The sequence below is a fragment of the Mytilus galloprovincialis genome, chromosome 4 (assembly GCF_965363235.1).
Source record: "Mytilus galloprovincialis chromosome 4, xbMytGall1.hap1.1, whole genome shotgun sequence".
NCBI lineage: Eukaryota > Metazoa > Mollusca > Bivalvia > Mytilida > Mytilidae > Mytilus > Mytilus galloprovincialis.
Genome location: NC_134841.1, coordinates 36,617,253 through 36,631,970, shown reverse-complemented (window position 1 = coordinate 36,631,970; position 14,718 = coordinate 36,617,253). Strand labels below are relative to the sequence as shown.

The window sequence follows — 14,718 nt, the reverse complement described above, 5'->3', positions numbered from 1 at the left end:
GGATTGTTGGTTTAATGCTGTTTAAACTTTACTGAAAGACAAACACCTTAAATTTGCTAATTATTTGGCATGAAAGTTTGATTTATTGAAAGGGACTCATAGTTTTCCATTTTATTTTAATAATTGACTTGTTTTTACAATTACACAAATTGTCTAATTGTTAAAACAACAGCTTTTGTAAGGGCTTCGTTGTTTACCTTTATACACTACATACATATGTATTCACTTTCGTTTCGTGGTTTACCAAAATACACAACAACATATTCACTATGTACTTGGTAACAGTAATTAATTAATTGAATAGAAAATATTATAACAAATATTATTGGATGCCGAGTTGACGTCGAATAGGTGCCGATTTGACTAGATGCCAATTTAACCAGGTGCCGACTTGACTTGTACGTTTCAATTCCTCTGCGATCGTTTGCGGTATTTTCTTGAGAAAACCTATTTTCCATCATCAAAGAGAAGAAGAAACTGCTTTAAAATGATTCTGGAACGCTTCATGATTGTTAAAATAAGTTTAATTCACTCAAAAACAATTTTAAAACTTGCGATTTAACAGGAAGTTTCCAAAGCACGTGTAAAAGAAGAAATTAACCGGTGAGAGTGGAAATCCGTATATGACAGATATCCCTATAGTACGACTTTGAAAGTAAAACAGTTCAATCCTTTTGTAAAACAATCTTTAATATACCTATCACATTAATGTTTGAAGGGTCTTAAGCTTATTCAAACCATATAAGTCGGTATGAAACACCAAAACGGAATGAACAATAACCGATTACGTTTTGTAGTTTACAAATTTTAAAACTGGTTCCCGTCAAACTACAACACTTTGTTCGAGTGTAGTGGAATACAAGCAAAAACCAGTGTAAACTGGGTCCTGGCTGAATTAATACTACACAATGATGCATAATGATAACACAAGCAGATTCCAGTTTGTATGGAAAATAGGAAATACGAAACCAAGCGCGGTAGGCAGAGAAATGTAATGAAGTTCAGGTCGGCAGTTATGGAACAATGACTGCGTCATTTTCCAAAAATGAGCCAGGAATTATTGCAGTGCAGTGATTAATTGGCCAGTTATAATAGCTTATGTCTCTCCATAGTTAGGTTTTTTGTTTAAAAGCTTGTTGCAGGTCCTGTAGATTTTTATAATCCTTGTCCTTTCATCTTTGGTAGATACTTGTCACAATGGCAATCATACCAAATCTCCATACATGTATTTTTATTATGATAAAATGGGGTAACAAGTTAAGTCTAATTGAAGTTTACCTTGTATCTCCTTTCATTATTAATGAAAAGAAACAACAGACAAAATACTAAATACTGAACAGACACATATACATGTGCTGATGTTAAGGTACTGGTATATTTGTAGCAATTTATTTCTTTGAGGACACATTTTTTGTGATGTTACTTCATCCAATAAATGAAATACAGGTTTACCATAAAATGAATAGCAGTATCACTGCCCAAGTTCAGTTTTACTACGTAGCCTGATGGCTTCAGAGATGCTTAATCAAGAAATAGCTTTATTGGTATTTTTCAAACAGAATTTCTAAAATCAATCAAGAGGCTTTTAAAATATACATTCCATGAATATGTTTCAAAGGCAAAGCATCAAGTCAACTAGCATAGCCTAGTCTTTTATCCAGGGAATAAAAATTTTATACCAATTCAAATTCAAATTATTGTCAAACAAGAGACTGCCCATAAAAATAATTTATCAAGTAAGACTCCATACCAACATCAAATCATCCATAAAACAGGAGAGTAAAAATGGAACAAAAATTTACAGATGGATATAGAGGCAGAGAAGGAAAATGCAGAACATACTGCCATTTCTGGTAGTGGTGGTACAAGTTTGGCTTATAAGTAAGAAGTATTGTGATCAGAGACTGAATTTATTTTATCAGTAGCACTAGTAAAGCCTGTAAAATGTCACTTTAGGTCTATTTTTTGGCCTTTCCTTTAGCTGCAGGCTTTCCTTTGGCTGCTGGCTTCTTTTTAACCTTGGATGGATCTTTAATCTAAAAGCAACAAAAAACATCATTACAATCCAAGAATACACAATTGTCAATGTAATCCAGCATCATAAAATGCTATAACCTGGTAACTGTGAATGAAGTATTATGCATAAAGGATTGTTGAAAAGTGTACTGAAATTAGCACCAGAAAGGGATCTGTATTTAATAGGCATAAAGCACAAGAAATTACTGAAATGTCTCAACTTTTTTGGGACCTTCATCGTCTTGAAATATTATAAAATTGACAAAAGGATCACTATTACAAATACAATATTTGATAAACTGCAAACTTCCCCAGCAGTTATGGTGTTCAATCTGAAGGACAAATAATCCATATGTTGGATGGTTGTAAAATGATTTACAAAATTAAAATCCAAGAAAATGCTGATTTAGTCATACATATGTCACAAATTATACCCAACTGATAAAACATGTAATAATATAGATCATCCATAACAAATAATACCTTTTCCTGAAATAATTATCAGACGATAAATAAATGTACACAAACTAAAAATACTATGAGTAACAAATAAAAAGAAAGGTTCATTCACTGCTCCTTTAAAATAAAAATATAGCTAAAGGGGAATGGGTGAGAGGGATTTTAAAGAAATGAATAAACTACAAGTTGATCAATATTTCAACTGTAAAATAAGTCAAACTAAAAACAATTTATGTTTAAATAAAAAAAAAAGTTATAAAAGAACCTGACTGCCCTGTAGAATAAGACAAACCAAAAATAACTTAAAAGTTTAAATAAATATTTAAATTATTATAGAACATGACTACCTTCTTTTCTACTTTTATCTGAAAGTCAATATTATAGGTGAGTACTTCCTTTTACCTAAATCATAGTCAAATATAATTTATTGTATTTTTGTGACCAATAAGAAAAGGTTTCAAAGTAACTAATTTGAACAAAGAACACAAACTGATTGTTGTTTAAACAACATTCTCATAAATTAATAATTTTCATCTTAAAATTAAAATTGCTCAGCTATTTGTATAGTGTATAAATCTTGTATAAATGAATTTCAGTTTATAGAATCATATCTATACCCCAACCTTGTTAAAACAAGAACTTGAAAGGGACAATCAATCTCCTATTATAAATACCAATTTGAAACAAAATCTTTCAAAGTCAGACTTCCCAGTTCATACTTTTTCAACCATTGCTTTAGGTATTTATTAAAAACCTAACAAGTATCAACAAGTTGTGGTTAAATTGCAAATAAGAAAACTTTCAATGAAAGCCCAAAGGACATTGTCAATGTACGACTAGTTTTCCTCTTATGTCGTTTTTTTCCCAATTATCAGAATTTATACTTACTCCTCGCTTCTCATTAACTACTCCAAGTCTTTTATCTCTCCTTTTTCTTTCTATATCTTTAGCAGCTTTATTCATAACTTTAGCATATGGATTAAGACGAATCATTACACGTTGGTTCTTCAGTGGATTTTTCTTTAATACTCTTCTTTTATTTTCAGTACGTCTTCAAAAATAAAACACAATTGCAATGATCAATACAAACCACATCAAATAAAACCAAGAATTAAATAAATTTTATATCTTAAGATGTTTAACAATCTAATACCAATAAAGAAGACATTTTTACTGAGTTAAAATAAATCTAGGACCCTGAAAGAAAAATCACTTTATTCACAATTGAAAGCATTTACACATAACATTTAGAAAGATCATGACTTTCATGACCTCCAGCTTTTTGCTGACCATTTGACAAATTATTTATCCTACAATAGAACATATGCATGTAGACATGAATTTAGATTCATGGAATTTAGAAGCTGTGTCATAACTATACACAAGTTTTACTTTTAATTTTTCGTCACTCTTCAATATGATTATAACTTACCTTGGTGCCCTAATAGCTGCCTGTATTTCATCACTCTTCAATAATCTTGATAAATCTGTTGTGGTCATTTTATGCATAGGTAAACTGCAACATAACAACAAATAATACATAAAACAACTCAAATTTCAAATTAAAACAAAGATATAAATATGTCAATAACAAGTATGTCAGTGAAGCCAATATTTGATCACAAGATGTCATAAACACGGACCAATGGCAGCTCATCATTTTCGACAGTACATATTAACTCTATATATATGTATCCTTCTAAAAAATTATATACAAATCAATTTGCATATCAAAGAATTCATTTATCATTCATTAATTAACACATTTCTATTTATCCGAGCATTCCTACACTTTTTGCTTTGTCTTCCAATACAGTACATAGAAACATATATTAATGTCCTACCAAGTCAAATACAAAATAAACAAAAAATATTTTAACAAGACATTCTTTTGTGTGCATCTGTCCAAAAACATTTACAAACTTGAAATCTTTTTTTTTATAATCAAAAACTTACTTGTAACCTGATTTTTCTTGTGAAACTTTTCTCCATGTACCATACAATTTATCTAATCTGGAAAATGCTGATTCGGTCCAAATACAGAATCGACCAACATGACCTCCAGGGGCTATTTTTAAAAGGTTTAATGCTTGAACATTAATCAATGTTATTCCTGAAATGGAAAAAGTACATGTATATGATACCTGTCAACAGATGTATTATTGGGTATATCATGGGCATATCCTCAAAGAATCCTTGGGCTGACAATGAATTATTTGATGAAACAACTGAAACGGCTATGGATATAATACAGTATCTTAAATTATTGCTAGCAAAGACAAATTGGTCAGTCGAGCCTATGTAAAGTCATTGTTTAATCAGAAACACGGACCAAGGCTAATCATCATTCCCAAAATATTCCATTGCTAAGCACTTTGTTATGTATGTAAATAAATCATGTATTCTAAGAATATTCAAAAATTTTAGAACCATCTTTTCAAATAGAAATTTAATTGGTTATGCTGTCTAGTCTGTAGACTTTCCAAGCATGTTTATTTACAACACTTATACGTGTATGACAGGAAATTCTACACAATAGATATCTACTATGAGAGAAATTTATTTAAGTTATTATTTCAGACATTTTAATGTCACAATAAAAGATTCAATGTGGTACAAATATGTATAGACAAAATAGACCTTGAAGCAAAGTGGTCAGTCAAGCCTATGTAAAGTCATAGTTCAATCAGAAACACGGACCAAAGGCTAATCATCATTCCCAAAAAAATCCAATGCTATGCATTTAGTTATCAGAATGATCATTTATTCAAACAAGTTTCTACCATGACCAGGGGTCAAAATTGGCGCTGGTCCGGTGGTCCGAGACCAGTAGAATTTGTGTCGGACCAGTAGATTTTGTCAGCTGGTGGTCTGGCGGACCAGTAGAAATTTTTCGTTAAAATCAATGATTGCATCTGTATCTCGGTTTGTTTACAAAAAAATAAACCTGAGAAATTATTTTTAGGGTGTTGGGGGTGCTATTTTTGGAATAAAGAAGAGGAAAGCAGCTGAGAAAAATAAAACTAAACATCTGTCATATCTTTTAGTGGTTATCAAATGAATGTCATTTTTGCAGGACCAGTAAATTTTTAGCCGGACCAGTAGATCTAAAGTCCACTGGTCTGGCTGGCCAGTACACTAAAAAGCTTAAATTCAACCCCTGACCATGACCCATATATTTTACAAGTTTTAATATCATAATACAAGATTCAATATGGTATAGACAAAACAGAACTTTGAAGAAAAGTGGTCAGTTCAGCCTATGTAAAGTCATTGTTCAATCAGAAACACGGACCAAAGGCTAATCATCATTCCCATAACATTTTATGTCCAAGTATTTGGTTATCAGAATGATATTCTTTTAATGAAATATGCAAAGAGTTACAAAAAATCAACACTTTTATTGGTTATCTTATGGTACAAATATGGTAAATGATACCCATGTTTAGTCAAAGTTCAATCAGAAACATAAAAGAAATGCTCATCAAATATCCAAAAATCTTGTGAGCACTGAAGCCCAGAGATTGCTTACATGGCACAATTATCAAATGATTTAGAAAACAGATGATATAGCAAAGTGGTCAGTCCAGCCTATGTAAAGTCATTGTTCTATCAGAAACACGGACCAAAGGCTAATCATCCTCCCCAAAAAAATCCAAATCTAAGCATTTAGCTATCTGATTAATCTTGTATTGTAAGAACATGAAGAACATACAATAAGTTTAAATTCATCCACTCAACCAGATCTTCTATTGGTTATCAGGACATTTTGGAATTTCAAGTATTTTATTGCTCAAGACAACAGTAGGCTGTTGGGCATGTCTCTACAAGCTAATTTACTAAGTAGATTATATTATGTATAGGTATAATAAGACATTTTACTTAAAAAAGACTTCTATGATGGCACACATTTTTAAGAAACAATTTCCCAGGGTTTAAGGTCAATATACAAGATTCAGTGTGATCAACTAATCAAGCACTGAAGCAAAGTGCCAGGTCAGTCAAGCCTATGTAAAGTCAGTGTTAAATCAGAAACACGGACCAAAGGCTAATCATCATCCCCATAAAATTCCATAGCAAGGCATTTTTCTTTTAGATAAATCTTGTATTCTAAGAACATGAAGAACATACAAAAAGTTTAAATTCATTCACTCAATCAGATCTTTTTTTGGTAATCAGGACATTTTTGCATTTTTGAACTTTTATTGGTCAAGACACCATTATGCTGAGGAGCCTGTCTCAATAAATTAGTTTACAATTATTGTATTCTATATATACATGATATAGGTATATATACATGATATAGGTATAATGTCTGCATAAAAAGGAATCTATGATGACCCAAATGTTAAAACAATAAGTTTCCAAGGGTTTCAAGTCAAGGTACAAGATTCAGTATTATCAACAAACAGGTACTGAAGCTAAGTGCCAGTGGTCAGTCCAGCCTATGAAAAGTCATTGTTCAATCAGAAACACGGACCAAAGGCTAATCATCATACCCATATCAATCCTTTTCTATTCATCAGAGAAGTTTTGATCCCTGGGAATATATGCACAAGTTTCAGGTAAACATTCATTTTTATTGGTTATCAAAATACTAGTATGCTGTCAGGCCAGCCTCTGCATGTTGGATCTTCTAAGGATTGCTTTAAGGACACACGATTTTATCAGGGTGTCTGCATGTAAATTTACCACCATTATTCTACATCAACTGGACCTTATATATATCAAGCATCTATCATGAGATAAATTAAAAGAAATAGTTCCCAAGAGTTTAATGTCACAATACCAGATTTAAATCCAACACGGGCATTGTAGCACAAGTGGTCAGTCAAGCCTATGTAAAGTCATTGTTCAATCAGAAACACGGACCAAAGGCTAATCATCATTCCCAAAAAATCCATTGCTAAGCATCAGAATATACAAGTTGAAGATCCTCATCTCGTTCGTATTCATTTTAGGGTTACAGGACATAAGTATGCTGTCCACCAGTCTCAGTATGAATATAATCATCTCACATAATAGGTATCTTCATGTAACCAGAGACAGGTTTTGAAAAAATACTTCCAAGGGTTTGAGGTCAGTCAAGTCTATGTAAAGTCATTGTTCAATCAGAAACACGGACCAAAGGCTAATCATCATTCCCAAAAAATCCTTTGCTAAGCATCAGAATATACAAGTTTAAGATCATCCACTCATTCATATTCATTTTTTGGTAACAGGACATAAGTATGCTGTCCACCAGTCTCAGTCTTGCATTATAGGTATCTAACTGGAGACAGTTTTTAAAGAAATATTTTTCAAGGGCTTGAGGTCAAAATATAAGATTCAATGCAGTATAGACAAAACAGCATGTTGAAGTAAAGTGGTCAGTCAAGCCTATGTAAAGTCATTGTTCAATCAGAAACACGGACCAAAGGCTAATCATCATTCCCAAAATAATCCAATGCTATTTTAAAGTATCAGAGTAGACAAGCTTAAGATCATCCACTCATTCATATTCAGTTCAGGGCGACAGGACACAAGTATGTTGTCCACCAGTCTCAGTGTGATTACAACCATTTTACAGGTATCTAACCAGAGAAGGTTTTGAAGAAATATTTTACAAAGGCTTGGGGTCACAATATAAGATTCAATGCAGTACAGACAAAACAGCATGTTGAAGTAAAGTGGTCAGTCCAGCCTATGTAAAGTCATTGTTCAATCAGAAACACGGACCAAAGGCTAATCATCATACCCATTAAAAATCACCATAGTATTTCAATAATCAATCACTGATTGAATGCACAGAATTCCATTATTTGATGTTTGCATATAAGGTAAAGATTAATTTTAAGTAATTAACCCAAATGACCAATAATCTTATGAAGTATGAATGATTCAGGGACACCTGTGTAAGATTAATGTGTTTTGGATTAAAGGAGTAGGTCCGGTAAGGACCGATTTTGGCCTCAAATTTCAGTTTTATCTGACGAAAGATTTTGACCACTTTTTAAACACTAAGTGTCTTTTTCATATGATTCTATTAATTTATGTGAAAGATTTTAACTTTATTAGTCATTAAAAACGATCCGATTAAAGCTCAAATATGAAAAATCTACCAAATATGCGAAAAAATGTCACTTTTCAGATGGTTTTTGTCAAAAACGAAAGTGGCCGCATCCGTGTTCATCCTCAATCTTTATATATGTTATGTATTATCATTAAATACAACTTCCATTTCAATATTTTGGATGAACACGAATGCGGCCACTTTCGTTTTACACGGAAACCGTCTAAAATTTAAGTAAAATGCTGGAATTGTTAAGATTTCAGTAATTTAGCATGACTTAATGGTGCTAGTACCCAATATATGTGCATTGTATTGTCAAAAACAGCCCATATTTATGTAGCAGCACCATTCTACTATCCAATAAATAACTAAAAGTTTACATTTTAACAATTTTGTAAAACTGCTATATTTTTGGGCCAAAAAGGGGTCTTACTGGACCTACTCCTTTGATACTGATTGCTGGGAGACAATATAAAAGTTATCACTGGTAAAATTCTTCCAATCTTATCTGACAGTAGAGTAAACTTACAAACAAATATGAAATGCATATCAATATATTTTTAGGACATGAATAGACAAAGAATTGAATACAATTTACTTAGTACTAAAAGACCTATCATCTATGAAAATTGTTATCTTAAGCAATAATATTGTCTTTTAATAGGGATTCACAACTAATTTCGCATATATTAAATTTTAAAATATTGAATAATGCTTTCTTCCATAAAATATTTCACTTATAAATATTCATCTGTACTAATTTTGTGGTCAGTGAAGCCTGTATAACGTCACTAGTTTATCAGAAACACGGACCAAGGCATATCATCATTCCACTAAATAGTAAGGAGAATATATGAAGATATTTAACATTCATCAACAAATAGCTATACATTTAGAGTCCATCAGCTTCAGAAATATGGACTATTTAACCTGTCATCATAGTATTACTAATTTTGTTCAATTCTTCAACCAGTGTATATTGGCAGGTGATCAACTTTGCCATGATACATCTACAAGTTCTTAAATCTATATCACTTTTTCAAAATTTACCTGGTATATTTCTAAAAGCTCTGGAAATTCCATTGTCTTTATTATAAATTATTAAGGGTCCTCTTTTCATTATTCTTCTTCTGTTCCTCATTTTACCTTTGCCTGCTCTGAATCTTTTGGAGTTTAAGACCTATTAATAAATAATTCCCAAGTTTGTCAACAGAAAGAATTATATAATTTATGAAATAAGTAAAGAGGGAATACAAAATGACTTATAATGATAAAGTACAATTTAAGGCCAAATAAAAATATATGTGTGGTTCCAGTAACCCTACCTTCCCTAATTTTTCGCCTCAAAAACAGCCTACCCTATATATTTTATTGTCTTTTCATTAAGCACTGTTAAAGTCAGAATGTTGCACCCATAGACTCAATGTAAAAAAAAAACATAAAATAAAAAGAAATCCTTACCTACCTACCCCAACTTTTTTTCAGATATAACTGGAACCACACATACTTTTTTATTTGGCCAAATGACCAAAATTTGGCACCAAAACATGTTACTTTATAAAAAATATTCTACATATTCTTTAGTGGTTTATTTGAAAACATTTTAATATACATATTTCAATTGTAATTCTTACAAAAGCAAAAAAAAAATCACTTCAGAGCAAACTGCCATAAAGCAACTGTTCAGACACTAAACCTAGATATTGTCGTGAAGATGTAAAATCTTCACGACGGTTGCCTTAAATGGTTTAATTTATGTTATGGTTATAGTTATAATTTAGATTATACATCAATATGACCCAAGAAACATATTTCCTTCTTTATGTAAATTTCTATACTGTTAATAATTATCATGCTAGAAAAAGATATAGACAAACAAAATTAAGATTGTCACTCTAGAAGTTACCTTCTGTATATCATTCCAGGCTTTAACTTTTTTAAGTAGTGCAACAGCCTCTTTTGTTTTCTTGTATTCTTCAACTTTGTCACTGACCACCAATGGGACCTCTGGAATCTCCTCAATTTTGTGTCCTACAGAATAAATACAGTCACAGATTAAATTCTCCCTCCTATGATCACATATTATAAAAGTTTGGCTTCGTACCATGCTGATATAAACTTCTTTTCAAGAATGTTGCTGGATCAATCTTATGTCACTAAGTTTCGTTCTGATAAGTTTTGTAGGTTTTATACTGCAGTGAAAACATTCAAATAGTTCTAGCATTATAGATATAAACTACCATGATTATGTATTGAACACTTACACAGTTGACTGCCACCAACTTTTTCTTATCAAAGCTGTGCCTGTCAAATGGATGGCTTTTTTCGGTTGATACTTTTAGTATGGTAATATTATATTATTTCCATCCACAAATTTCATTGGTATGTGTAAAGTAAAATGAATTTGTAATCTTTAATATATTAAGATTTTTAGGGCAATAATAGCATCTGCATTTAGTGCATAAAAGAAAGGATAAAACTCCAGGATAACATTACCTTTGGACATAACAAGAGCAGGTACTCCAGTGGCAGCAATGGCTGAGCAGATAGCGTATCTTTTTTGGTTAGTGTTTATTTTACGGTGCCATCTTCTCCATGTTTTTGTTGGTGCAAACATACGACCTCCACGACACATGTTTCCAAAAGCTCCCTGTCCAGATCTGTGAGTACCACCTCCTCTGACTCTGGGAATACGAGCTACAGCTCTTCCAGTTCCCCAAGATTCAGCTGAAGTCTGGTGACCTAAATTATACAAGATATTTATATATTAAAAATGTTACATTTTCTCCACTTTTAAAGTCCTATGTATTAATCTCTGTACCAAAGATGTGCAGAAGGTATTTGAGAATAAGGATATATACCTGTTATATATATATCGGAAACAAAACATTTTTCTTGCATGAAAAAATAAATGTTTATAACTTTATATCTTGGTTTATATTAATTATAGAAAGAAGTCATTACAAATCTTTCAGCTTTCTACACATGAAATATTTGAAAATTCATGTTAACAATCAATTCCAAATTTTCAATTTTAAGTAGACATTTCTAAACAGACATCCAAAATAGCTTTGATAATTCTTTTCAACTGGAACCTTCCCAAAGTCTTTTCAAATGGAACGTTTTGCAAAACTGACTTATTTGATTAGTCTTTGAAGTTTTATTTTTTACAATTGAAATTCATTCTTGGAAGATGCATCTAATTAATAAACCCTCACCAGCTTTCTCACTAACAGCATATGGCTGTCTGGAGTTGAATCTCATTTGTGCATGTACAAAGGTGACAATGTCTGGTCTGATTGGTGCTCTGAAGACAGCTGGAAGGGTGACATTTGTTCCCGATGCATCCCCCTTCTCACCGTACACCGATATCAATGGTCTCGCTGCGGCAGCCTAAAATAACAAGCAAGTATTGCATTCATATTGTATACAACATAAATAGATTAAAACAATGCCATACCAGTTAATCCCTTCTACAATATTAAACACAGTAAAGTGAGTAAAGCTAAATTTCAAACACATGTACAATGTATCTTATCATAATATGATAAACCAATAGTCTATTTACCAACTCCCATAATTGACCCTGTAATTAGAGACCTCTTTTTTTGTTGTCTCCCTTGTGAGGGACAAATTTTTATTGACAATGGAGAGCTTCTTAAGTCACAGATCACAATTAATTCCTCATCAGTTCCTTATAACGTTTTGTATCCTTAAAAAAAATTGCACCATGCACTTTTGTCAATTTTTTAGTGTGTGTAATGTATAGTACTAGTCCAAATATATATCCAAAATTCAGAAAGATTGAAGCAATCACTTTTACAAATTTAGCCAATACACATCCATACCCCTATTGACAAGTCAAGAGATGTAATTATTACCTTTTTGCACTTGGCATAATCACTCATTCTATATCAAAATCAGTTTAAATACAACATTCAAAAATTTAATTCACCTCTCTTCTTTCATTTCCACCCCAAAAACTCTAAGAAATGAGTGAGGAAGGGAAATGAAAAAAATTATGGAAAAATACACTCTAATTAAAAGGAACTATATTCGTGGAGAACGAAAAGCAGGGTCATTAATTGTGGTCTTGGGCAAGGGGAAAGAGCAAATTATCCTGTGCGTATAAATGTAATATTTATGTTTTTCTTATCTGCTTATATTAATTTGTTGAATAGTTAAATACATTGTATTTTTGTAACCAAAAGTTATTATTCATGAAAAATTAGATAAACTGCTGATTCATCACTTTTCATCTGATCATGCTTTGCATTGACAAAAGCGAATTTTGTCCGATATAGCATTGACAAAACCAAATTTTGTCCGATAAATGGCGATATAGAACCAGTCTACGATAAACAAAGGGAAGCTTAAAAAGGGTGTTAAAACAAAATCAAAGCAGTAATTGGCAAATGGACTACTCTAAAAAGGCTGAATATAACAATAAATGTATGAATCACTTGAACCCTTATACTTCACTACTTGTAGGGGTCTGGGCAATGTGTTTTATAATCTTAATCAAGTATAAATAATAGTTTTCAATATCAAAACTTTTATAAACATCAAATAACAGGTTAGGGACATAATAACCTAATATTGCAAAAATTGGATATCAAAATAAAAGTAACGGTCAAAATTCCATATGGTTCACCTACAGAACACTGTGCAATATAATATATGGTCAAGATGGATGACTGTGTATCATATACAATAACTCTGAACAGTTGCATGTTTAGTGCAAATGTGGTCAATTGAATGAGGACGATGTGACCCGATACGATGTATATCCCCCCTTTTTCATGCCGGTGTCCTTTATTACAGGAATTTGAAGAGATCGATTAGTATATTGCGTTTAAATGAAGACTATTTTGACATTTTAGACCAACAAGTTAATGTTATCATGTTAAATATAAAGTTTTCGTACCATGCTTAATAATATTTGTGAGAGCAGAAAAACGTGGTCGCTCTGCTCGAGATAACGTGTAAAAGGATGCGGATGGATATCTTCGGGACTATTTTCCCGTGCAACTAATAACCAAAATAATAAGGAATACAGCATTAAACAACTATCTTCGTAAAAGTAAAGATGTTTTTATTCAAAACTGGCTCTGCATATCCCCTCAGTTGCCAATGATGATATTATAGGATAGCGATGCTTTACTAAACATCGTCTACACAATAACTCGCAATATTTATAATGTCTAACCATGCTAACTTTAGCATACTGTTTTGTGGTTCTGCTTTATTGTACTGATTTTGAACAGTGTAAATTGTAACTTTATATTGTCATATATATGCACTATGCCCCTTGAGGGTACCTCTTATGGAAATAAAAGATATTCTATTCTATTCTATTCTATTCATCAATTTGTCAATATAAGCTCATAAATGAACTTGCAAGTCTATAATTCAATTTTATGTGAACCCGTATTAATGTGAACTTCAATTGAACCCCTTAGCTGGATATGGGTTACACATGTACTATACGTCAGTTCAATTATTTTAAGACAAAGAATGTCATCAATGAAAGTTAAACCTGGGAATAGTATATAGTTAAAATATATGTTCCTGGTTAAACAGGTTGGATTGTTTGCGGTTCACTATTTCCGGGGCAATCATAAAAAATCATGTATTTAAACATGTTACAGCGATGATTAACACATATTTTAACCTCTAACATAATATCAACAGACATATAAAAATCCAATTGCACGTGCTCACAATCTATTCCTAGTTTAAATTACGTTTATATCGGCCTCGGCCGCAGTCTTCAGAAGTCATCTCGATGGTTGTTGTCTTTTTGACACATTCCTCATTTTCATTCTCAATCTTTAAATATGTACACGAAATGGGGATACATATATTCTTCCTTACTGATATAAAAGATCTAAATTGTCTAGCCCAAGAACAAATTATATTATAAATTATAAATCCTTGTCTAGCCGAAAAGGAGTAAGATAGAACTTAGAATTGTGGTATCATTGAAACTATACCACATATATGTGTTATAGTCATATCACACACATATAAAAAATAATCAAAGATCAAATCTTGATATTAAATCAAATTATGTATAAGAAACATGACAAGTTCAGTTTTTTAAAGATACTTTATGATGATGAAAACTATGATACAATTTTTGTTTAAACATAGTTAAAAACAATTTCATAAATTTTCTAATATATCTT

At 31.7% G+C, this 14,718-nt stretch overlaps 1 protein-coding gene and 1 non-coding gene across 3 annotated transcripts; both read right to left on the bottom strand.

Annotated features, from left to right (window-relative positions):
- Positions 1–1,891: 1,891 nt before the first annotated feature.
- LOC143072032 (large ribosomal subunit protein uL4-like) lies at positions 1,892–13,568 on the bottom strand. 2 transcript variants are annotated; one of them, XM_076246801.1, is made up of 10 exons: positions 13,455–13,568; positions 11,746–11,920; positions 11,024–11,269; positions 10,434–10,558; positions 9,578–9,707; positions 4,432–4,588; positions 3,908–3,991; positions 3,364–3,526; positions 2,823–2,840; positions 1,892–2,036 (listed from the first exon to the last, which is right to left on the bottom strand). In XM_076246801.1, the coding sequence occupies exons 1-10, from the start codon at positions 13,455–13,457 to the stop codon at positions 1,959–1,961; spliced, it is 1,179 nt and encodes a 392-aa protein (XP_076102916.1). In that variant the 5' UTR covers positions 13,458–13,568; the 3' UTR covers positions 1,892–1,958. The 2 variants fall into 2 exon arrangements, with proteins under 2 accessions (XP_076102916.1, XP_076102917.1); XM_076246802.1 differs by lacking the exon at positions 2,823–2,840.
- LOC143073938 (small nucleolar RNA SNORD18) lies at positions 9,292–9,361 on the bottom strand. The gene has a single exon (XR_012977708.1). It is a non-coding gene; the product is annotated as a small nucleolar RNA SNORD18 (small nucleolar RNA).
- Positions 13,569–14,718: the final 1,150 nt, after the last annotated feature.